Source organism: Pantherophis guttatus, chromosome 2 (genome assembly GCF_059756535.1).
Source record: "Pantherophis guttatus breed Tessera chromosome 2, ASM5975653v1, whole genome shotgun sequence".
Classification (NCBI taxonomy): domain Eukaryota; kingdom Metazoa; phylum Chordata; class Lepidosauria; order Squamata; family Colubridae; genus Pantherophis; species Pantherophis guttatus.
Genome location: NC_142064.1, coordinates 120,165,476 through 120,191,920, shown reverse-complemented (window position 1 = coordinate 120,191,920; position 26,445 = coordinate 120,165,476). Strand labels below are relative to the sequence as shown.

At 39.7% G+C, this 26,445-nt stretch overlaps 1 protein-coding gene across 1 annotated transcript in view; it reads right to left on the bottom strand.

Annotated features, from left to right (window-relative positions):
- Positions 1-23,041, bottom strand: part of FAM120C (family with sequence similarity 120 member C) — a 28,804-nt gene extending 5,763 nt beyond the window's left edge. The window contains exons 1-12 of the mRNA XM_034434106.3: positions 21,296-23,041; positions 15,733-15,979; positions 14,576-14,658; positions 11,502-11,630; positions 11,055-11,157; positions 9,784-9,869; positions 8,005-8,321; positions 7,159-7,444; positions 6,865-7,036; positions 3,578-3,827; positions 2,621-2,735; positions 783-992 (exon numbers count right to left, since the gene is read on the bottom strand). Coding sequence (XP_034289997.2) covers positions 783-992; positions 2,621-2,735; positions 3,578-3,827; positions 6,865-7,036; positions 7,159-7,444; positions 8,005-8,321; positions 9,784-9,869; positions 11,055-11,157; positions 11,502-11,630; positions 14,576-14,658; positions 15,733-15,979; positions 21,296-21,892 — 2,595 coding nt within the window. The 5' untranslated portion in view covers positions 21,893-23,041. The remainder of the gene's footprint in view (positions 1-782; positions 993-2,620; positions 2,736-3,577; positions 3,828-6,864; positions 7,037-7,158; positions 7,445-8,004; positions 8,322-9,783; positions 9,870-11,054; positions 11,158-11,501; positions 11,631-14,575; positions 14,659-15,732; positions 15,980-21,295) is intronic.
- Positions 23,042-26,445: the final 3,404 nt, after the last annotated feature.

Below are 26,445 nucleotides of genomic sequence, written 5' to 3'. Positions count from 1 at the left end.
ACAACAGTAAAGGAACGAAACAATAAAAATAATGAAAGTGGAGAATATGAAATGAAAAAGATGGACGGAGGGAAAGCAGGAAGCACAGGAGGGGGAGGTGGGGTCAGCAAGTTAGTCTAGTAACCACCTCCTGTGATGAAAACCCCCCCCCCAATTGGGACTCCCCCCCCCGGGCCAATCAGCAGAGCCAGTTCTTCAGGCTCTTACACCCCAGGGGATAGGAAGTTCCAGAGGGCTGGTGCTACTGCAGAGAAGGCTCTTCTTCTGGATCTTGTCAGTCAGAGTTCCTTGACCGACAGGATCCTCAGCAGGCCTTCTCTGCTGGCCACGGGTTAGTTCGATCATCCTATGCAATACACTCTCTAAAGCACAAGATAAGTCAGATAGCTGGGCTATCAATTTGCTCCTAGGCTTCTTTAGGGCAGTAAGCCAAGGAGAATGATCGCACTGCACTTTTCCTGCTGCCTAATAAACACAAAGCGCACATTCAGCTATTGATGAAGGAGACAAAACTGAAAGACAAAGTTATCTGGAATATCAGCAATTTGTAAAGCTGTTGTTTTTTTTTTTTAAAAAAATTAATTTTATAAAGTAATTTGAGAGCAACATCTCTATCTTTGCTCAAATGGCTTCGCTGTTGATTTCTAAGAGAGAAGAACATATAGGCAGCATTGGGACCCTCTCTTGCACATCAGAAAACCTACGAATGAAAACCAGAAACAACTGCTGCCACAATTTTGTAAGTCAGAAGCAGAAGCAACTGCTTGCTACAGGATGCTTACCTGGCCATCGCAGAGGTCTATCAGAGGTGCCTTCTCTCGTGCAGCTTTAATCAGTTTGCTTTGAAAGAGTTTCCCATCAAAGTAGATCCATGGGCAGCAATGCTCCCAGGGCACAGGCTGCCCGCAAGCATCATTGGCAAAAAGGGCCGTGTCCACTCCACTCATAAAAAGAGCAGCCAACTGAACTCCTCGGGGATCCAGTTTCTCAATCTGCAAGGAAAGCAACATCCCTTTACTCCTTCTCCTCTGTCTTCTGGCCTTTATGACCACGATCCATCTTAAGTGACTTTATAAGGCAGGATACAGTAATACTACTATTTCCGTATTAAAGACAGCAGTATTAGAGGCAGCAACAACCCATTCCTCTGTTCCCTATAATCATATTGAGCTACGGAGGCGCAGGGATTAGAGTGCAGTACTGCGGGCTACTTCTGCTGACTGCCAGCTGCCTGCAATTTGGCAGTTCAAATCTCACCAGGCTCAAGGTTGACTCAGCCTTCCATCCTTCCAAGCTCAGTAAAATGAAGACCGAGATTGTTGTGGGCAATATGCTGACTCTGTAAACCACTTAGAGAGGGCTGTAAAGCACTGTAAAGTAGTATATAAGTCTAAGTGCTATTGTTTTGGCTATATAAAGTATAAACTTCCAATTGAGCATATTTCACATAAGGTTTGTCTATAATGGCCGACATCCATCCCAGAGACATTAAGTATTTATGTCATATGGAAGACAAAGTACAATACACCACAGTGGCTATGGGTTACACTGCTCACTTGCTCAGATCATAAGGTCTACTGGTGTGAAGCATATTTTACCTCCAGGGAATGTTCAGGCAAGAGGGGGAAGAAAACAGCATTTTCTTCAAGAAAAAGCCTTCTAAGGCAGAGGTCACCTTTGTTCAATATTCCCACCCTTTCAGCATCTCCCAGACAACACCCGGGGCCCTTTAGTTCCTCTGCACTGAACATGTACTTTGGAAACACTTTCATCTTAGTACTTCTGGTCTTTTTTAAAACTGGTCTAACTCCTCTTTCTACCCACCTCTAATGAGGCCATGCCCCATTTCGAGAGAGAAAGTGATCTAATACACCTGTTTAGAATATGTACAAGAGATCTTCCAGCTTCAAGGAGTCCCTTACAACCTTTATCTTAGAATTAAGGAGTAGGCTTTCTTCCAGGACCAATGGCATAGTACTGACCTTCAAACAGAACTTTTAAGGAAAGCAGGATTGGTGACAGTCAAAGAAAGAAGGGGTTGAGGAACGTTTTTACATCTACTAAAAATGTTAACAGCATGTGTCCTGTAACATCTCAAAATACTGCCCTTATTACAGCTCTCTAGGTCTCCTTTAAGCAACCAGGCTTCAAATGTAAGCATTCCAATATCATGTATGCAGATGTGTATTTCAGTTCTGTGACAAAAAAAGGTACCCTGCAATATAGGAAATCTAGTGCATCCTAGTACAACTTCTCCCTTGTCCCCCACATCTTAGTTCTCTATGTGCAAGGAGCTGTTCTTTACAGACAAGCATTTCACTGTATGAGCACCCATTTGTGCAAATTTACCTGCTCTTTATCAGACCAGCTGAATTAGTAAGATGAAGTTTGAATAGGGTAGAACCTGGGAGTGTTGAGTAATGGAAGAAAGGGATGCAGGGATACATGAACAAACAGCTAATTCTATGCCTGTGAAAATGTAAGAGGAATTTACCTTTCATTAGCAAGAACAAGACTTGGGTACTCTTCTATTCTCGGCCCCCTAGCTCTAACCTCATCTTCTCTCTTCTTTCCTATTCCCACTGCGAGGACTAATACAGGAGTGATAAATAACACCAACCTTCAATTCTTGAAGCTGATCTGGTTCATATAGCTGAGCAGACACAGCCTGGGCCAAGAAAGCATCCAATTCATGTCTGTGGAGGATCCGGCCTCCAGGCCACTGTATCATGTATCTTGAAAAAAGAATAATTCAAATAAAAGTACAAATACATTATTAAACAAGAATCAAAATTTAAAATGCTTTTTTACTTTTGGATACTGCTGGGCCTTGGAGAAAATTATAATTGTTTTTTTTTTTTAATGTTGAAATCTAGAATTTGTAATTTGACAAAAAAAGCATGAGTAGACAGATTCACTTAGCAAAAGTTATGAGCAGTAAAGCTAAAGAACTAAATGAAGTTTCACACTTCAATAGTGATTATTTGCAGAACAAATATTCCAAACGTGCACCCCAGCAAATGGTCTGGATATTATTTGTCACCATGTTTAAAATCAGGAAATGATTCTAGATTGACTTGTAAGCTTTGATAGTTTTATCTTCAAGTAACATACAGCAGAAAATCACTAACATAAATATAACAATAAGCTTTCATTTACCCAAATAAATTTATCTGATAGATTTATATCCCAATATTTGCTCATGATGGTATACATAGCACTTCCTCCTTCCATTTTACCCCACAACAAAAGGCCTATGAGATGGGTTGGGCTGAGACACTGTGACTCACTTAAAGTCACCCATTAAATTTCTGTGGCTCAGGAGGGACTAGAACATGGATTCTTCCACTGCTAGTTCAACATCTGGAACACTGCATAATGCTTACTCCTTTATATTTTCAGATATTGTCATCTCATTCTTACCTACTAACTCCAATCCACAACCAAATCCTGGATTTTTCAAAAGTACAGATCTCTCACAGCTCTTCTTCATAGCCATATCCCATTGGTGCCAACCCTAGCACACAATGTTACTTGCCACTCTTTTGACTTTTCTCTTCAGATATGCTCCACTCACCGTAATACACAACACATGAGCAGTAGGTGTGTTGGTACATTGGCAGGGTTGAGCATGCCGGGGGTGTCTGATTTCATACAAGCCAGAAATGCTCTCATACGCCGGTTCTTGTCTTCCACTGCTTTGCCCAACCAGAGCTTCTTGAGGTTGGGACAGGTCCACTCCCGAAAAGCAAGAGCTGAGACCAACTCTGGAGTCTGGGGTGATTTCCCTTTGTACGCTGACCATTCCTTGACGATAACAGGATGCGCTATGTAGGGATGAATATCTGATTAGAATAAATCACTTTCCCAGTTCATATAATAAGGAAAAACAACACTCAGATATTTTAGACCGGGTGTATTTTAATGAATGTACACTTACAGCAAAAATATATTTCAAGCTCAAAATGTGAAACAGTGCCAAGATTCGATTGTACATTTTAACGCAGTAGAGCATATAGCTTTTCTTTGCATTATATCAATTCTGATCCAGTATGCCAAGGAGTAGGTTGCTGAAAAGTATGTATGCTTCAAGGGTCAGGACTTTATGGGGAATACTGGAACATCCTATTTTTCTCACAGACTATGCTGATCTGGCAATTCCAGGGCAATCTGAGATGTTACCTGAATTAAAATATTCATAACACCATGATTTACACACTGTTCTTACTTTAAATTTAATTTTGTTTATAATTTATTCATATTTGTTATAGCCGCCCAAATCCAATGAACTTTGGTCAGCATATAGAACCAAAAACCATAAAAACAATTAAAACATAGAACCAGATAGTTTAGACTAAAACTATCTTAAAAGCAACACATATCACAACAGATGCTTAAATATACATATTAATATACTAACCCCTCTAGATTTCTTCTATCCCCATAATGCCAGGTTGACATGAACTAGAGGAAAAATGTAACGTTCTGGCATTTCTTGAAATGAAATGTTTTGCATAATCCCATTTGTGAGCCATTTTAGACATCATCACCACTACTGCTGATTTTGCCACTTGTAGATTTGTGCTACCATATTAGCCTCTGCTGTGCAAAAATGCTTTTGGCTGCCAAAAAAAGCAAGACATCCCATTTCAGGGCTGAATACGGGAGTAACATTCAAGCTGAACATCTGAAGCAAGGGGAAATCCCTATTTCTTCATCTCTTTCAATTGACTTGAAGTAATATCAGATACTAAATTAGAATGTGTACAACCTTCTTAGGTTTAGATGGAAATAAGCAGCCAAACTGTTGCATTTTGATGGAACTGGATTCCCCAAACATAAGATCATCTCATCCAATGTGTTATGTTTGAATAACAGAATAATAGAGTTGGAAGGGACCTTGGAGGTCTTCTAGACCAACCCCCTGCTTAAGCAGGAAACCCTATAAAACGGAAGCACAATGAAACCCAAAAGTTAATAGCCATGGCATCAAACAGAAATCCTAGCACCAGTCTTTCAAGTTGCACCAAAATGGTCCCCATGAAACAGAGCATTCAATTCCATTATTGCAAGTCAAGAAAGATATCATAATTAGACTGAAATTATCCAGCATCAAACACGGAAAGCAAAGTATCAGGGACTACTGAATGGGGAGAGTTCAACATATGTCATTTAGCTGCAAATGGTACTAAGGGATTGGAAGCCATAAGGTAACACTAAAATATGGGAGGGTAATTAAAACACACCTGTTGGAGTTGAACAAGGTAATTATAAAATGCTGTATGGTGGAGAAGAGGGAGGAAAAAACATTTTCCTCACTATATAAATATTATGAAGTATGCCTTTATATAAGGATATACAGTTGATTTATGCCATATAACAAAGTAATCACAATTGGAGTAAATGGCTCCACAAAAGGGAGAAGACTGCCAGGGCATGAATTCCACAGCTATGTGGTAGGATTACAGATCATCACAAAGTGATGCCTATACAATTATGAACAAGTTGCAGAAAAAAGCTGGCTTGGCATTAATCCCTGCCTGGGGGGTGCAAATCAGAAGAAAGTAGATAGAAGCAGACAAAATAAGATGAGATTCATGTTCAGGACTAAATAAGTTGGCTAAGAAAGCAAAACATGAATAAATGTGAAGATCAACCATGGTACTACCAAAATATACAGGAGAAGGCAGAACCTGGTCCCTGAGCCATTCATGATGAAACAACTGAAGAGAAGGCAGGTTAATAATACCTGGCCCAGAGAATATGGATGTGCACAAAACAAACAAAAGCTCTTTCTGTTGTGAACTTAAAACAAAGCCTACTTAAAAAGTTTTGTTATGATGTTTCAAGTAGTCTGTTTTTCTGTCTTTTTTCTGGCAAAAAAATCCCTCAAAATGTTTGGCCGTAAAATACAATGGACATTTTTAAAAAGTCACTACCCCCTTGTTTTCTGTCCTAGAACCACAAAGGCAATCCATTCTGATTCTATTAATGTACCCAACTTATTAAAAATGACTTTTAAATATCCCCATAGCAAACAACAGCCAACAGCAAGCATACTTTGCGACTTGCCTGGTGAAAGCATCTCAGAAGGTCTAGCAAAGACGCAATAACAACAGATTTATCTCAACCTTTAATCCATAAAAGCATACAAGACTCTCTCTCTCTCTCTCTCTCTCTCTGACAATTAGCTTCAGAACTCTTACTGCACTAATATAGGGTTATAGAAAAACTACTGAATTAGGAAGTTTTGCCTTCAGAATATGCTCTGAAAAGTCAACAAAGCAATATAGCACTTCCATTTGGTAACTGGAAAGCCCAACAACACAACAACACTAATTGAAATGCAGATACTCCATTTACACATATGCATATGGCAATCTGTCTGAAAAAATGACAACGAATAGGGACGAGGCTACATTACATCCCACAAACTCCATCATCCCATTTAGAAACACAGCAGACTTACCCCACCCCCCCAGGCAGGCAGCACTAGACACTCAACTGACTCCCTGTTCTCAGCTGCCTTGAGAAAAGGGGAGTAGGAACAGGATCTCTACCTGTAGTCTTATTACCCGAGCAAATCCCACCATGACAGGGTACATCCTTCTGAACTACCTAACGTAGGTTCTGGGAATCTTGTCTCCCATATTTTTAACACCAAGCTCTAGAAACAGTGATCCAGTTTACTAATCATACTAAAGCATGTGAGGTTTACTTCATTTGGCTTCATAAGCGGTAAACAAGAATGCAGCCCCTATGTCTTACTTAATAAACTGTGGCTAGGTGACATTACTATGATTTAGCCCTAACTGAGAACTTGGAAAGTACACACATGTACAAAAGTCTGGAGAAGTTACCTACTTTCCACGGGAATGCGCTTGCGCACAGCCAGGCGTTCCATCCGCCGTTGTGTCTCAGCCACACTGAAGAGGACACCGTATACATACTGCCGTGAGGCCCGAAAAAGGACAACTGCTGGTGGCAGTTCAGTGTTACATTCATCTTCAATGCACACAGGGATTTTGATCTCACCCTGGAATGAAATGAAAATCCTGGATCACTGATTCTCAACCACCCGACTGTTCTCAAAACCACCTAGGTCTCCTGCAAGAAAACTTAATTAATAGATCCGCGAAGGCTCACCGCCCGCCTCACCTTGGTAAGGACGTGGTAGATGAAAGGGTACATAAGCCCCCGCCGATGCCTGTGTTCAGCCACTCGAAGTACTTCTGGAGCAATAGGAGGCAAAGGCGGGGTGGTTATGTCCATGTGGTTTCGGGTTGCCATGGAGAGCAATGAAGGGATGTGGGCCTCAGGTCCACTCAAGGTCCTTTCTGAGTTGCCAGTGTTCCCAGGTGATTGTCCCCAGCCTTGATTCATTATCTTTTCACCCGCAGGATCCTCCCAGCCAGACTTGCGAGACACAGTTTCAGAAACATGGCTGGATGGAGAAAGAAAAGAAATACTGTCATCCTAGAATGGGATTAAAATCCAGGAGTCTTGTTTCTCCCAATTGTGTGACGGTACAACTATTCAGAAGTCTCTCCTTTCCCAGGACAAGGATAGAATGTCTGAGATTTGGCTAGTTCTCCCCACTTTCCTCCATAAACTATCACTGTAACCCAGGGGTGAAATCTGAAACGGTTTGTTACCGGTTTCCTTGCTGCGCCAAGCGCGCGCGCATGCACAGTGTGCACCAAAAGGAGGCTCGGGAAGGTAAGTAGAACAGTCAGGGGGGAGGATCAGCTGTGGCGCACAAGCTTGGGAACCTTTTAAAAAACTTTTAAAAAATGCTTTAAGAAAATTAAAAAAAAAAAGTTCCGCCGATTGCGTGTCACTCAGCTGGTCTTCGGAACTTTTTTTTTTACAACCGGTTTGGCGAACCAGTAGCATTTTTTACTACCGGTTCAGGTGAACCGGCCTGAACCAGTAGCATTTCACCCCTGCCATAACCCCCGAGTTTGCTAAGAAAGTCACAAGACTCCAATGAGTTACACTCACTTGGAATTGGCTCCATTGTGCTCTTCTCCATCAGAAGAAGAAGAGGGTGAAGATCCAGGCCCAGATGGCGGGGAAGGTTTGGAACCCAGGTGATGGTTAGGAAACTTGGCAGGACAATTATCATATGATACAGGCCAGTTGTTGAAGTGACCAGCCTTCAAGGCAGGATCTTCATGGAAGGGCATTGCGTCCGCCAAGCCATGAGGTGAGAAGAGAAAACTGGAACCAGGACCCGGAAGGAAAGATGAAGAGGCAGCAATGCCACCATGTGGAGCAGGTGGCTGGTACTGCATCTTTGGCCCCATTTGGGGTGCAAACTAGAGATGGAAGCAAAGAGAAAGGGGAAAAGGAACGGCTGCAATCAAAACTACTTATTCAAACCTAGGGAGGAGTGATAGCCCAGTAGCAGAGAAAGTAAGCAAAGACTCTTAGCACTCAGAAGGTTTTGGATTAATTCTCTGGCATTTGTAATTAAAACAGGAACAATGAGCAGACAAGAGAAAATATCTGTCTGAAGTCTTGCAGAACTGCTGTGAACCATAATAGTTAAGTACTGGACTAGTGGGATCAATGATCTAAATCAAGACAAAAAAGCCTCCAATATACAGATAGTCCTTGGGTTACAATGGCAATTGGGACTAGAATTTCCATTGCTAAGTGATGTGATTGTAAAGTGTGATCTCATGTGACTGCATCATTTATCAACAACAATCCAAAACCACTAGAGGAGAGTATGCAGGCGGGGCGGGGGGGGGGGCACTTATTAGAGAATTATGCAAACATCCCGTCCAGCTTTTCCATTTGCTTGTAGGAAGCTGGCAGGGAAAATCATTAATTGCAATCACATGACTGCATGACACTGCAATCATAAGTGCGAGTTGGTTGTCAAGTATCCAGATTCGCAGTCATATGACAATAGGGTGGGGAGGGCAGCTGGGATGACCAGCAGTTCAAAGACTGGCTGTAACCACCATTCATTCAGCACTATTGTAATTTTGAACATCACTGAATGAGTGGTCATTAATTGAATACTATCTGTGATTCTGAAATTATTCTGTATTAGAGATCCTATTACATTTTACTCCTGAGAACATTTACAAATATTTAAATGCTTACCTCATACCAGAAACAGACAGAAAATGTACCCCCTCCCCAAGGAAAGGAAAAACCTGAAATTCCAGTCACATGTTTCAAATATCATGTGTTTATTATACACCAATGCCACATGCACAGCCATGGTATGGCTGGACTGGCACAGGGGACTCTTTGGAAAATGGTAGCAAAAGAAGTTATCTATAGATGCACAATAATTTACTAATTTGCTCACTACATTCAGATAATTCAGTTCTCCTTAGCTGAATTATATGCTTGTGCCCCATGAATGAGGAAAATTGACGTAGCAGCATTTTAAATCTCTCTTCAGACCCAAATGCAAGGGGGATGCAATTTTCTGAATGATTCTTCATATTTGTAGCTTATATGACATAAACTAGAGGGAACAGTTTAACCTAATCTTCTCCTTGATGCATTAATATCTTCTATGCAGTGGGCCTTATAAAGAAAAAGAGCATTCAGAAATGATTTTTCCCACATAAGGATGCAGGCCAAGTTCAGGTATCTCAATTTGTGTAGTATATATTACATCTCCCTGTTGTAGCTTGAGCCTGCAAGGACCAACTGCTTTCTCTAACCCAGTGAACATTGCCATTCTAGATGGATGCAGTAATGGAAATATCACACTAAATTTAACATCTGCCTAAAGCAGTTCTGAGCACTTACCATAGCCTTCCCAGAAGGAAGTGATACCATTGGATTGCGATTCAGAGGTGGTGCCCCTCCGAAGTGGTTAGGCCCAAATACTGGGACTGAAACAAAGAATTGGATCCTTGTTATACTTAAAAAAAAATAGCCCAACATTACTATCAGGATACCCTGAGCGGAGACTTCTGCCAATGCAGAAGTCAATTAAATTGGTGTGTAGATAAAAAAAAAAACCACTTCAGACAGAAGTTATGCATGGGAAGTCATATCTTCATTGTCTGAAGCATAATCAGTCTTGCCTTTTTCCATTTTCTGTTTTTTAGAGTTGGTATCCATGGACAACTTTTTATACTTGGGCAACTTTACCCATAAAAGCCTGAGCTTCAGATTCTTGCGATAGAGTAGAGGATGTCCTGAAGTCACAAAGAGTAACAGCAGGATGCAATTCTACTGGCTGTTCCACATGAAACTGAAATTAAACTGAAGGATGGTTTGTCCACCATTACCATATAACTCTGAAAAAAATCCTTGAGGAGCTTGGAAGTGCAGGATTAGAACATTATTTGGGAACTTTTTTAGGAGAATGGCTCTCACACACTTGACCACGTTTCTTAGCAAAGGATGGTGTCAGAAACAGGACAGAAGCCGGATACAATGGCAACAATATGGATCCAGCCAATTTCCAGTCACTGAATCCAACAATAAATATCTAAGGAAGCATAAACTAGTGGTTAACCACCAAACCCCTTGTTGATTTTTAATAGATAACCAAATTCTTTAAGATACTGGGGTCATTATAAAGAATACTGGATCAAGGGGCATTTGGGCTAATTATATTTTAATTGCTTAAATATACTTTGTGTACAATATTTTTGCATTGTAAAATTAAACACATAATAATGGACAGTAAGGACAACTATTAAGAATAGTGTACTATGATCTCTGAATGCAGGATCCAGGAGAGGCCCAGTAAGATTACCAGCATCTGGCTTGGAAAGGTGCTTTTGTGCCTTTAAGTAAACCATGAGACAAAGAACAAACAGAACTTCCAACTTGTTATGGCATTATTTTGAAGAAAGCATCTCAAAGCTCTTCCAGCCATGTAGTTATTAAAAGGCACGAAAGCTCTCTTCGGGCCAAGAGAAGGTAATTTCAGAGTTAAATCCAGACCTGACCTCTCCCAGCAGAGGATGCTGTAAGGTATCAGGCAGGGCCTCACCTTCTTGGCCAGCGGGAGAAAACACGCTTGAGAGAGAGGTGAAGTTGACCAGCGTCGCCTGGATACTCACGAACATACGGAGACTGGCCGGCTGGTGTAGGAGGTGCTTTCATGGCCACTGAATAATATTCTACTGCTTTCTTGAAGCGTTCTATTTTATCTTCAGTCCTGGACTGGGGAGGAATGAGAAAGAAACGATGGAAATGGCAGGAAAAAAAGTGTGCAGCAACAACAGCCTAGGATTCAGCATGGAAATCCTACTATAGTTAGCTATATACTGTACGCTACTGTCTCTATTCCTAATGAAATCACAAAATAAGATTTATATTAATTATAGAGCAGAAGGAAAGAGCCTGAGGAAACTAGAAACTCATTAGATTCTATAAAAAGTAAAAACACTGAAGTTGTCTGGCATCACATTGGCTTCTATTTTCTCTCTTTCTCTTTGTAACTTTCATACTATATAAATATTAAGCCTGATACTAGTCTAGACCCATCTCCATGATTCCCATCTCACCTGGGAGTGTTTGAAGACATCTCTCCCTATTACATCCAGGCCAGAGGGACTTTTGATGGCACCGACATATTCAGATACAGCCTTGATGACCACATCACAGGGTGGGAGGACCAACTGGTGGGCACGCACCTAGAACCAACAAGAAGCATGCACCTAGACAAAAGTTTCAGTGAAGACAAAAGGCAGCACAGTAACAACTCTATGGTCTGAACAACTATCATTAGTATAATTAATGTGAAGAACAGAATAGGAAAATTCTCCCGCCTCATCAGTCAATGATCAGGAAATATTAGTATCATAGACTAACTTTCTCTATAGATTCCTTATGTCTGCTAACTTATGGAACCTCAGCTCAACTCCTTGTTCTGATCTACGCTTCCTGATATAGTAAAAAACACACAATTAGTCCCAAAACCCCTTTTTTTTATTTTAACGGCTGTGAATTCCTTTCATTCACAGCATGTGCTGAATCACCAAGTTTATAAATAGTCCAACAGAAGTCTGCCACAGTCCTTCGGATAAGGCTGGTAAACACTCTTTATCTTCTTTGACATGCTGCCAAAGACCTAATTGGCAATTATCTTGGCAAGGCCACACGGAAACACAGAGTCAAAAATGGAGCTTCAAAGTACAAACCGACACCATCCACAATGTTGCTTCCTGCAAAGGCCCATGTGCCTTTGCTCTTCCTTTATGTCTTATGAGAAGGTCCAATCATCTCCAAGCCTTACTCCTGAGTCGTCCCTTTTGTTTTAATTGTTCTTGCCTTCTGTCAGCTCTGCGCATGTGCGCACTAGGAACAGGCTCCTCCTGTTCCTCTGCCTCTCTGATGTCCGGAGTCCGCACATAACTCCCAAATGACCCTGGCCCCATCTCTGCCTCCTACGCAGAGCCCTCGTCCGAGCCTTCCCCAACCTCCAGGACTGGCTCATGTTCCTCCCCAGCCTCTTCACTGTCCAACTCTGCTGCCAGCTCCGCAGGCTGCTGGTGGACCACAATACTCCTCATAGGAGTCAGGATTTCACTTCAGGGTATCAAGGCATTTATGTAAATGTGTAATGTTCCAGAAGAGTACTCTCTCAATGTGATACAGTAATCTTGTTTATTAATGAAGTGTTAAAATGTTGATTTAGAAACTGTAAAAACATAATAAAATGCCTTCTCCCAATGCCCACGTAACATTTTTAGGGTTGCAGAACAGGTCTTCTCAATGACAGCTTCCTCTTTTCAAACCAAAAGCTGCCAAGAACCCTTCCATTTCTAACCAAAATAATCTGGCTAATGCCTTTCTGTCAAATCAAACTTTTGACCAAACGTCAGCCATGTATTTAATTTTATCATGATTCTTTAAATTGCTTTAAATCCTCGGTATATTTATACTGTACTATTATAATCAAATCTTCACAGTAGAAAATGGCGATAACTACAGTATTTTTAAATGAGGAAAGATACTGCAGTTAACAGTCACTCAGGGGTATATTAGGCTGCTTGTAGCCTCAGACATGAATTGGCTGTTTTTTAAATTCATTCTCAGTGACCAATGTAGGTAGTCCTTAACCTACAACCATTCATTTAGTGACCCTTTCAAGTTACAATGCTGAAAAAAGTGACCTACAGCTGGTCCTTGCAGTTATGACTGTCAAAACATCCCCTCAGTCATGTGATCAAAATTTGGGCACTTTGCAACCAGCAGTATTTACGATGGTGGCAGCATTCTGGGATCACATGACCGCTATTTGCGACCTTCCCAGCTAGCTTCTGACAAGCAAAGTAAATGGAAGCTGGATTTGCTTAACAACCATGTCATTTGCTTAACAACTGTAGTGATTTAACAACCCTGGTAAGAAAGATCATAAAGTCATGTGCGACTCACAACAACCACTTTTTTTAAGAAATGGAAATTCTGGTCCCAATTGTGGCCGTAAGTCGAGGACTAACTGGAGGAGGTCAGACACCCTGAACAATTCAGTGACTCAATCTTTTGCAACTTCCCCTGTAATATTAACTACAGGTAGTCCTCGACTTACGACCAGAATTGAGTCCAAAATTTATGTTGCTAAGTGAAACATTTGTTAAGTGCCCCATTTTATGACCTCTCTTACCACAGCTGTTAAGTGAATCACTGCACTTGTTAAATTAGTAACATAGCTGTTGAGTGAATCTGGATTCCCCATTGACTTTGCTTGTCAGCAGCTCACAAAAGCTGATCGCAGGACCCCGGGACACTGCAACCATCATAAATACAAACCAGTTGCAAAGCATCCAAATTTTGATCCCATGGCCAAGGGGATGCTGCAATGGTTGTAAGTGTGAAAAGTGACCATAAGTCACTTTTTACAGTGTCGTCGTAACTTTGAACGGCCATTAAATGAACTGTTGTAAATCAAGGATTACCTGTATAACTCTACTTGTTTTCAGCATAGCTCACACTAAGGAGCATCAGGTTTAGAAGACTGCAATAATCCATACTAGAAATGTGACCTGTTTATTCCTGCTCTATCTGTGGTTACAGCTGATTCCCAGCCAAAGCTGTAGAGCTACACAAAACTATAATACAGAGAAAAAGCAACAAAGTCTTCTGGTTTTCCAGTCCTGTTAGACAAACACTATGAAATAATATGCCCAACTGATTCTACTTCTTAAATCTAGTCTATTTTAGCTCTATTTCTTCCTAAATCCTTTTTTTAAATATTAGATGAATCCTTCCATTTCTTTTCAGAATTGACAATTGTGACACTTCATTTACACATTTCACATAGGTTAAAAAAATGTATCTGGCTCCATTATCATCTCTTGTTGGATTTAAAGTCATCCTTCCATTTCAAAGTTACATTATTTGGGGAAAACCCATAGCTTTCTTCAGGTAAACAATATAAGAGGGCAATTGTTTCTTAGAACTGTCTGCAAAATTTAGGGGTGCTTTTTCTCACTCCTCCCATTAGGATGTCATTTCTAAACTTCAGAGACATCTTAGAATCCAGATAACACTTGACTAGTTCTTTGGGCAATAACTCTGCGGTTCTTTCAATTCCTGCCTTGCTGCCCTTCAGAAGAGGACGAGGGGCATGTGTCACCTTAAGTGAAGCGAGCGGGTGGTCCGGACCAAGAAGACTCCAATGGAAGGCAGCCAAGTCCTCATCTGGAAGAATGTGGTTCCCTGAGGGGGGGAAAGGCACAGTAATATACAATCAGCAACAAGAATGGAATTCAACCCCCTCCCCTTCACCCAAAATGGAAATAAGCAGGAAGTGTTATAGAATTTAAAGTTAAGATTTAGCAAATTATGTTTCACAAAAGAGGAGAAAGATCTTGAACTGTACACAGTATAGTGAGAATCCCAAGTCTGAAACTCTGCAAACAGAAAATCGGTACTCTAATACTAAACTTGAGTACAGCAAAGTAATTGAATTATGTTGTTTTGATTAAAGCTGAAGCTCTTATTTGCTTCAGGCTGATTAGTTGGTCTCCATAAAATGCAGCTCAATTTGAGATGTTTCAGACCATATTCTGTTTTCCAGATAGCAGCAATTTCTCCTAGTCTCTAGACAAATATAACCCTCCCAACCTATTTTATTTAAAAAAAAATCCTTGTAATTAATGATTCTAAACATTTTAAATAACAAGAATTTAATGTATACTATATAAAGGTCATGAAGGGTAGGGTAGAGATGCACCTACTCCAGTAAAAAGATTGGAGTTAAGACAGGGATTTTGCAAATGGGACATCCTTTTGCCCTTGAGAGTATTCCAAGCCAGCTGCAACCTATTTTTTTCATCTGACAACATGGGGAAAAAAAAGTTATGCTCTTTCACATACATTAAGAAAAAAATAAAAATAAAAAAACACAACGCACACTGAAAAGCTGTATCTTTCAAGTCACTGTAGCTTTTATAAGCCATGATTACTGCAGACTATGATCTAACAGTCTTGGTGGCGCAGCGGACTAAAGTGCTGTTAAGTAGCACCAGCTGCCTGCAATTACTGCAAGTTCAAATCTCGCCAGGCTCAAGGTTGACTCAGCCTTCCATCCTTTCAAGGTAGGTAAAATGAGGACCCGGTTTGTGGGGGCAATAAGCTGACTTTGTATAAATATACAAGAGTATGAAGACTATTGCTTTACGCATTGTAAGACGCCCTGAGTCTTTGGAGAAGGGCAGCATATAAATCGAACCAATAAATAAAATAAATAAATAAACATGATATATGTAAGGTTAACCAGTTTCAATTTACCCAGCAAGGCAGCAAATATAGGAAAACTGCTCAGCTTGAGACCCAGCTGCTTGGCCACCTCTTGCATGAGGAATTGGTTAGTGGTGAGGTTTTTGCCATTCCAGCTCAGCTTCAGGGCATGGGAACTATAGTAGGAGGGGATGTTGCAAAGAGCATATTCCGAGTCATGGGCAATTAGTCCATGAAAACCATTCTCCCGAAAGAAAGACACTACTTCCTGATGATGATCCTCCAGGCTCTGGAACACCTGAAAGAAGTAAAAGGAGAAGGATGAGTAAATTACAAGGGCAAATTTCTTTGCCTTAACTTGTAATAAAGTACTTGCTTTGAGATAATTTGTTCATTTGTTTTATCTTCTTTTCCTGCTTCCCACCACTCTTCGGAAGATGTGGAACATGGCATGGGAACACCCCCAAAGGCCTTTACAGCAAAATACTGGGGGTCATGGAAATATTTCAGTTATGTGCTACTTTGCAAACCATGGTTGAAGTGGGGTTCTGTATAGTCTCATGTTAATTCAGACCAGACATAGTACTAAAAACAGATGAACTGAAATGATAGGAGAAAAGAGAGGGAGTTTCTGAATGAGAATAATAAAAAGTCATAGAGTGTGAGACTACTTAATGTTATGATATTGAGCAATATGTCTCCATTAAATGAAATTCCTCTGAGTTTCAAAAAAATAGCCAAGATTTCACTCCATATTAGAAGCCAAGATCATATTAGACAATTACAGAATTAGATATTTTCTTTCACATGTTTTTCCCTGTGGATAAGAGAGGGAATAAGGGGGAAAAACCTAGGCACTGTATGAAAAGAAATTAAAAAAAAAAAAACAGAAATAAAATAGATGTTTCTACAAATCAAGGGGAATTAATAGGAAATTGTGATTATTTATATACTTTGGTTGTAAGATCTGTTACAGCCAAATTATAGTCCTAGCTGAAAAAAGGTAGAGTATCAGAATTTCATGAGAATCCTAAGAATGAAACTACAAAAGAGCAAAAGACTGTGGATCTTAAAGTCTTTATGGCCTTAATAAAGTTAAATATTACAGAATAAGGCTATGCTTCAGCTCAAAGAACACAAGGTTTTTTTTTCAAGAACTTAAAAAAAAGTTCTTGAAAAGAGGAACCAGAGGGGACATTTCTTCCAAAGGTTTTCAATAGTATAACATCTCAGTGACTAGTCTAGCAGGTATCTAAATTTCAAAATGCTAGAAAGAGTTTTCTAGCACTTTGTATTCACAAAATGAGTACAAAAGTACTTCCAGCTCCTTTTAAAGTACTTTTCTCACTGTCTACCCACCTCACAGCATTTGAAACAAAACAGGTCTTAAACTAAAGATAAACAATTAAGATGTAATATGCAAATACAATGAAAGACTTGTAATTACAGATTTTGAATCTGAATTACAATACCTGGTTTAGGATTCCTTACAGACAAAATTTCAAATAAATAAATACACATGTAAAGACAAATTTGTAAAAACTCAATTTCCCTCATTCTTCTTACACATCTCTAAATACAGAAATCTGAGTAAAAAGAATTACTTCCGAGTCACTTAATACCTAATGGGTATTTTAATTTTTCTTAATTCCTTTTCCACATCCCCTAGTTTGAACAGTAGACACCATGGTACAGTATAACAATGTGCTTTGAAAGTCCATTCTTTCTAGTAGAGATAGTCCTCAGCTTACAACCAATTGTTTAGTGACTGTTTGAAATTACAGAGGTACTGAAAAATGTGATTTATAGCCATTTTTCATATTTATGACCACTGCAGCATCCCCATGATCACGTGATCAAAATTTGGATGCTTGGCAACTGGCATCTATTTCTGATGGTTGCTGTGTCCCAGAGTCATGGGATCACCTTTTCTAACCCTCTGACAACCAAAGTCAATGGGGAAGCAAAATTCATTTAACAAATGTGTTACTAAATTAATAACTGCAATGACTGCCTTAACAACTGTGGTAAGAAAGCTAGTAAAATAGAGCAAAATTCACTTAACCGTCTTGTTTGGCAATAGAAAAGTTGGGCTCTAATGTGGTTGTAAGTTGAGGACTACCTGTACCAAATCTATATCATATGGAGGTTACTATTAACACAAACCAAGAAATTATTTGTACATGTAGAACTGGTACTCTAGAAAAAGAGAAACATAAACCCCTTAACCTGTTAAATATGCTATAACTAACATTATCAAAATCTAAAACAAATCAGTTCATTCCCTTCACCAATTCACTAGAAATATATTCAAGTTAAATATACTTATTTCCTCCTGATTTCAAAAACTCAAGTACACATTTCAGTAAAAAGTGATTCAATTAACCAGATTATACCCAATATTTTAAAATGCTTTTCTAAAGATGCTCAAAGTGGCACTGTAAACACATACATGCAAACAACTGATTATATTGTAAGTAACTTATATCTAAGTTCCTTATATTTCAGGTCAGTTGTTTCTAATGCTTCTTCAACAACAGCTAAATTTCCAGGCCTTTGCTTGCAAATTCACACTTGGCCTCAAGTAGGTTATAGATAACTGACAGAAACTAATTAGGATGACATATTCACTGAGAATATAAGTCAACAGTATCTGTCGCACATAAATGATAGGATTTACAGTGTGTCTGGATTTAATTTGTGAAGACAGTGAAACTCCAACTCCCCATGGGCATGTGATTCTGCAGTACTGGTATTCTTTAAATGTGAAAAAACTTGCTGGATCAGCCCTTAGAAAGGCCTGATAACATATAAGAGCATATAAGGCCTAAATGTTGGATAGACAGTGACTTTAGGCTTGTCTTTACTTGCTTTGCATCTACATTTTAAGGTGAGTATATGCGAGAGAAAGAAAAAAATCTGGAATTTTCAAGATTTAACTAACGTCTTGTCTTCTATGATACACCTGTTCTCCAATGATATATTTTGTCATCTTCTAACATTATTGAGGTGTTGAACAGCAGAAGCAGGAGCCTCACCTGCTTATGATCATCAACTGAGTTGTGGCTGAGGGGCAAGGATTAGCCAGATCCCTCTCATTCTGTGCTTATGCTCCACCAGATTCCCTAGGCCAGCTCATACCTATTCTCTCCCCCCCCCCCCGCACTTGATGCTAACTTTCTATTCTATTTCCTCTTTTTTTCCCTACAGCACACCTTGGATAATAGCATCTCAGCTCTCCCTTCAATCAAGTCTCTTATTCTTATGCAGCTTACCAGAAACAATAGACTATTCCAGAGCATGTCAGTGACTCTTCCCAATTTACTAAATATGAGAATTCCAGTCAGCATGTACATGCACATTAAAATTATACTAGGCCTAGGGTGTAAGACAATCTGTAATTCTTTCTTTTTCTTTAGTATGTTGCTGTTATATCCCATGTTGCAGGAAAGGGGGAGGAGGGAGAAGAGGAAATTATGATAATCCAAAAGCTGTCTGACATACAAAGCCTCATAAGGCATTGGTTTATGTTTCTGACAGGATTGGCTACAGTACTTTTTATACTGACAGGCTTTTATAAGCAAATCTTTTTCAAGTCCCACCATTAATATATATCCGACATCAACAGGAAAAACATGTGTTTGCATGGTGGGGAATAAAACTGCTGAAGTTAAGCCCCTCCCAATTATACTTCAGAAGTGGATTTAAAACCTATTCTTTTAATACAATCTCTTAAAGGAGTTAAAAAAAACTTGTCCTGTTTTTTTTAAATGTTTGTATAGTAAGCTGATCAGAATAATTCAGAAGTGGGCAGAATATAAATTTGCTAAAGAAGAGGTATAAATAAATTCCCCATACCGATGAAGCTGTATAATGTAACAATTATTTTACAGCAGAGTTGTGTTAAGTCAAAAAGTGTGCATATTAATCCTCATGATTACCAGTTACTGCAGAACATATTTTTCCCCACAATGGAATCTTACTGGATTTTATAATTATATACCATTCTTATTCAAAACATGAATATTTCAAAATTTTCTGACTAAGAAAATAAAAAGAACCATTTTAGTTCAGTTGGAAGGAAAAATTACAAAATTACACAATGATATAAACTAAGATATTTTGCTTTTCTTAAGCCCCTAATAGTTCAGGATATATTTAAATATATGATGCAGTCTTGTCATTATTTTTGCCCAAAAAGTGACATATGTATGTATTATTACACAGAAGATTCTTATGTTGAGGGCTGCTCTGCGCAGCTTTGAATTAATACATATGTTTCTTTCAAATGAATGCAAAATGAATACCAATCACTGCAGTTTCAAAAACATTAACACTCATTCTGAAGGAAAGAATAATCTTACACCTTAAAAATTAAGGGGCAGTTTTTTGAATTAGCGTGTCATGGAGAAAAGACACACTATGGCAGGTTTATAATCTAAACATGTGACTCAAAGTAATGGTATAAATTTGATAAACAGCTGCTCAAGAGTGGCTTTAAACATATTATTAGACCCATCACAAGAACCTCACTTGACACACCCACACCTGAAGCCCTTATAAGCAGAAGAAAACTGACACTGACATCTCCTAAACTCTGTTGAAGATGTTATCTAGGCCTGGTAACGAAACATTTGGAAACGAACCCACAAGCTCGGAGAAGCAACCTTCACCCTCAAAAGCATATTATTTAAGAGTGGCAAAAGGATGAAATGATAAAAAAACGCGTTGTATGGGACAAGATAGCAAAATCAAACTATACAGATTCTTTTAGAAGGCTAAACTCTGAACTTGAAAGGGGATGGATCACATTCAGAGGGATGCAATATTTATTTCTTATATACACCTTGATTCAGAACTGGAAAATAGCCTGAAGGACAACTGAAAATCAGACATCAGAGATTTCAGCAACATAAATAAGGAATGAAGATTTAATTACACCTGCTGCTGTGAACAGATTGCATATAAACATAAAATTTGTATAGATAAATTTAGTGGAAATATGGGATTAATTTGTACAAAACTACAGTAAGTTAAAAAAGCACCATAGCTATATAAATGTATTAGAAATGAATATAACTATATGTTTGTGTGTATTTACATTAGATGATTGTATACAGAATTGTATTTGTTTATTGCAACATTAGACTTAATTTCATTTTAATGTATGCCAATTAGTGTACTTTTAAAGTGACAATAAAGTTATTGTAAGTCTACCTTATATTTTTTTCTGTTGTTTTTTGAAAGAATTTAAAGTACATGATGTGTATTTTTATTGTGTCTTTTTGTGCCTTTTTTATTTTTCTACTTCTATTTCAAACACCATTTTTTAATTACAAAATAATTTTATTTAAGGAAGGAAATTAAAATTAGTAGGAATGCTTTAGAAATGCCGGTCAGGGAAAGCAACAAAAGAAATTTGAAACCGAATGAAGCTTGCAAATTATGCAGTTGCAAAGAAACAATACTTCACTGGAAATATGGATAAAATTACATCTCATTGGAGCAATACAGTAACACAGAGATGCAAGATCCAAAACAGATGGTCACGACAGAAGAAAAAGAATCCTATAGGGATACAATAGAAGTATTCAAGATTACCATAGAACCTTACCTTCACCCGGAATCGAATCATGGCCAGACGTACACAATGCCCCAAGCAGGCAGGTGGAAGAAACCAGGCTCGGGGTGGCGGGGTACCTTTGTTACCCACATGCCCTGCAATTAGCTGAGCTGTCTGTCTCTCAGCCTGGGCTTTCCTGGCCCACTCAGGCAGCCTCTCCTTTCCAAGCCCTCCATTGAAGATGACAGCTAACTCCAGGCCACCTTGGTAGAGGCAAGCCTGTGAAAGGGCAGCCAGGTAACCCACCATGGCATTCCACTGGCCCCCACACACCCAGTCTGTCTGGTAGCCACCGTACAGACGCTGCAAAGCAGAGTCAGCATCCACCAGAAGCCGAGCTGGGCATGGCGCTGGGGGTGCCAACCCCCCTGCATGCTGGGAGTGTGGGTAGCCACCAACCATGGGTGCCAGCCCCGGTGCAGCCCCGGCAGGATGGGGATAGCCAGCTGGTGGGTGGAAGGTGGTACAGTAGGCAGGGCCCCCGCCTCCACGGCCCCCTACAGCCCGTGCCAGTTTCAGGAGGTCCACGGGCACCACTGCCCCTGGGCAACGCTTTTCCACGAACTCTTGGAAGCCTTGCACCCCCATGGCTGTGCACCGCGGCGGGGATACGGCCCACTTCCACTGGGGCAGGCAGGGAAGGCTGAGGGGCTGGCACCCCGAAACCAGGACCTGGCACAGTTCAAGCTGCTCCAGCTCCTGGGGCTTCGCTTCTTACAGTTCCCAGATCTCAGGAATGGATGCAACCGCCATGTTGTAGCTTTCTTCTTCTCCTCCTCCTCCTCCTCTTGCCTCCTCCCTTTCCTCAGTTTAGGCGGTAAGCTCACCGGGAGTTGTAGTTTTGTTTTTAACCCGCTATCTATTAGTCAGCACAGAGCGGGACTACAAGTCCCGAAAGAACGCAGGAGCCGCCATGTTGTAAAGTTTTCTTCGCGGTATCCTGGCGTCGCATAGATTTATGGGGCTTGTAGTCCCATTGAAGAAGAGAGTCCCCTGTCACATCGACATAAAGTGGTGGAAAAAGTAAATTAAAACTACAACTCCAGGCGACCACCATTTTTTTTTAAAGAACCCGTCTTCCGTGACGTTATACGGCCACATGCTAACTGCGGAAGTAAAAAAAAAAAAATTCCAAACATGGCTTTGGAAATACTACAACTTCCAGCAATCTTCGCGCATTAACGTAAATCCGTCCCCCTTTTTTTTTTTTGTCTCTGCCACGTAGGTGCCCTCTACCGCCCCTGGGGAGCATGGCATAGTTCTACACTCGGGATGAGAGACACAGCCACCTAAGAAGGGAAAAGGAACGGCAAGCTGCGCCTCCGCCGTATTAGCATGGCGCTTGGCATGCCGGGAGATGTAGTCCGTCACCCCTTTCCCAGGGTTTCAGAAGGGTCGTCCCGGGCGCCATGTTGAAAGGAAGAGTGACATGGTTCTCAGCCCTCCTCTTTTTCGCGTCCTTTTTTCTTAAAAAGTCGCGGGGCCTACCGATCCTCCCAATTGCTTACTGGGACGTAAACCGCCCCCTTTTTTTCCCCTCCCCTCCCAGAAGGTAGCGAAGCGGCCTGGTTTTCATCAGCCTCGTGCCGTCTGCCACGTTTTGTGAAGGCGGGAAAACGTGGTCGCGCAGAGCAGAGCAAAGATAATAATAATAATAATAATAATCGCCGATACCAGCAGCGACCTCGAGCCAAGGCAGTTGTCGCTCCGCTCCGACCTCCAAAACCCTCATCGCGGAAGGCCATTTGATCCGGCGGCACAACCAGCCACGTCTCCACCCCACCCCCGCGGCTCCTCCGTACCAGACGACCTTGGGAATGGATCTATTTCGCTTTAAAATGTTCCAGCGTATGAAACTGGTGCTGGAGTTTTCCTAAATAACAGTTGGTGTCAGAAGCAGCAGGATATGAGCTCTGGCTAAATGTGAATGTTTTAAACGCTTACACAGCTCCTTCGCTGTATTTTCATAATTATAGTAACCTTTTAATTCTGAAGACTGCCCAAGAGTCCAGAGCTTTACCAGTAAATGAGAGAACGTTTTATTAGCCCACCAAACACACTATCAAAAACGGCAGAATTGCCAAGACCCAACAGTTATTGTAGATTGTTCTCATTAGTACACCTCATAGCTTCTGACTTCAATTTTACTTTAAATATGCCTGCTTCAATATATGTCGTCATGTTCCTCCAGCTTTTACACCATCCTTCACAATTGATTAGATTTTTATCCCACCTTTATTACTTTTTTATGAATAAGTCGTGAATACAATACTTCCTCTCCCCCCCCCCATAACAACAACCCTTTAAGGTGGGTTGGGCTGAGAGTGACTTGCCCAAGGTCACCCAGTCGGAAGTAAATTCAAAGACTTCCTATCTGGTTTTCTTCTGGATTCCTTAACTTCACCAAGAATCTAGCCTGTGTTACTGGAATTCCATATTGTTTGGTTTGACTTAGCATGTAGCGCAAACTCAAGTCACTGGGGGATTGCAAACCATAACTGATTTGCGTGATGAGTGAAGTGTGTATGCATTTTATTACTGTTGTGTAACTAAATTCTAGAATAATAGCCATTTAAAAATCAGGAAACAAATGCAATGAAGGCTTTGCAGCACCTTAAAAACAATTTTGTAAGAATGGAGAATAATCCTTGGCTGAACTACCACATTATCACCCACTAAGATTTACTGGGTGATAGTGTGGCAGTTCAGCCAAGGACTAATCTTTGCCTAGTTCATGTTGGCATGGTAAAAGTGGTGATAGGAAGATAACTTTTTGTTTTCTGTTTTTTGATGACAGTTTGTAAATTTGGAAAAATAACTACAATTACACCCTTAGAAAAGTATGATTTCTGCTGTAAACATGCATTTCAGAAACAGTAAATCTGTTTCCTATTTTAGCAATAAAGACTAGGCATTTTTTTTCCCAACACAGCCTTTATTTTCCTTTGTAACAGTTTAAAAAAATATTTGTTAATGGTTGTGTACAAATGAAGTCAACTCACAGCTTGCAAAAATAATTAAAAAAACACATGAAACAACTGCTGATAAAAGACATTCGTTTTCTACCATAAAGATTTAGGGCTATGTTTTTTTAAAAAAGTGAATGGGGTGCCTCATCCATGTTATAATGAACAGGTCACCCACATTCTATGTTCAGTCAGAAACATCTCAGCTTTAATGCCAAGTTGATGGGTTGAAAATAAGTCCTATGATGTTACATTAAGATATAATTCACATAGAGACATAAGAAAATTCCTATTTCTGAAAGTGAAACATTGCCAACGTGTGTAAATCTAAGGAGACATTTATTCACAGGATATACCTGATCATATTGTCATACATTAGGCCCATATGCTCCTCAGTTATTTCTAGCAAAGAATGAGGGGAAAAAACAAACAGGCCTCTCTTCAAATAGGTTACTTTTTTTAAATAGAGAAGTCCTTTGTTGTATTAGAACTTTTAGAATCACAGCACCTCCAATATGACCACCAAACCAACTAGTAGGTGATACTGTGTGGCCTAAATTAACCATAACAATGAGCCACAAACATCATCCTGCTTTGGATGCTTTAAAAGGTAGAACAGAAGCTGGAAGTAAATTAACTCCTCAGCAACTAGGAGCATAGCTGTTTGCTCTACTATCCAGCTGTTCATGTACGTAACTTCATGTATAACAGAACCTGGATGTATATTTCTACAACTCTCAAAGATACTATTTTTCTTCCCACTTGCTGTCCTCCTGCACTTACCATCTTTTGTCAATCAAAAAGAGAGAGAAAAAATAGCTTAATAAAATGCTGGACAGATAGCTTCAAGGGATCTGCTGAAGGTCTAAAAGGCAACAACACATTCAGACTTCCATAGAGTGCTTTGTAATTCATTGCCTATCACTGATGGCTGCTTAGTATTTGGTATGTGGATCATTTCACTACAGAAAAACTGTCTGCCATGTTGTAAAATATATGGTACTTGCTATATCTGTATTCCTGTGAGAATTGGCTTCCCAAACAATACTTTATTACTCTAGCAATCAAGGAAATAATGACATGAACAATTTAGGTAATGTGTCCTATGATATAATTATTGTAATGGAAGGAACAAAACTATTAAAAAGTGATTGTATTCTTCCAGCATGCTAAATGCCATAGCCACTGCTAATTTAAATTGGCTCAGTTCCATTAACTTCAAGGAGACATTTGTATGAGCACAAAGAAGTTAGTTAAAAACATGTACGCTAAAACTGTTGTTCATTGCAGTTTAATTCTAAAGAAGCTAGTAGTAGAATCATAACATGTATATATTGGGAACAGCTGTACAAATGCAATATGGTATATGGTTCTGAGAGTTAATTATGCTGTTCAAAATTATCACAATTCTTTTTTTTAAAGGAAAATGATAAAAATTTCTTTGAACCCCTAAAGTAAGTTTGTCTTTCTATCCTTTAGCTGTATCAGCTTTGAAAGTGAAATGTTTAACTGGACTAATAAACTGAAAATTACTACTTAAATCAACTGGTTTATCTTGAAAATGTAGTCTGGAAACATGACTAGAATTTTTATAGGAATGTTTCTGAGTCTGAAAATTAAAAAGGAACATATGAGTTTATTGCCTGAATGTGGTTTCATGTTTTGACTCCCAAATTCACTATGTAAAGTCTCTTTGCCAGTGAAAAAAATCTGATCCTTTGCACTTTGTGAAGACATGAATCCATGTTTGGTATTCTCCCTCTTACACATACTTACGCATACACACATACTTATGTGAGTCTTAATGTCAGCACAAATTGTAACAGTAAAGATGTATCAAGGATTGAACAGCAACCCATGTTTTTAGCATTAAATCTTACTTGAATCTAGGACTAATGTAAACAGAAAATACAATATGCTTAGCAGAAAGGAAGGATAAAACGAATTTGTAGTGGAACTTTATAGACGAAACCTACAGCCTGTATTGTCTCTTTCCCATTGATCCATCAACTTCAGTTAAGAGCTAATACCTAAGAAATTTGTCTACAATCCTTCCAAGCAATTGGCATGAGAAATTCTTTTCTAAAGAAAATCTTGTTTTTCCCACTTAGATGGTGGTACTTGGGTATTGGAAGACGGATGAGACAGTTGGTCACACTCCTTGCTAAATTGCTG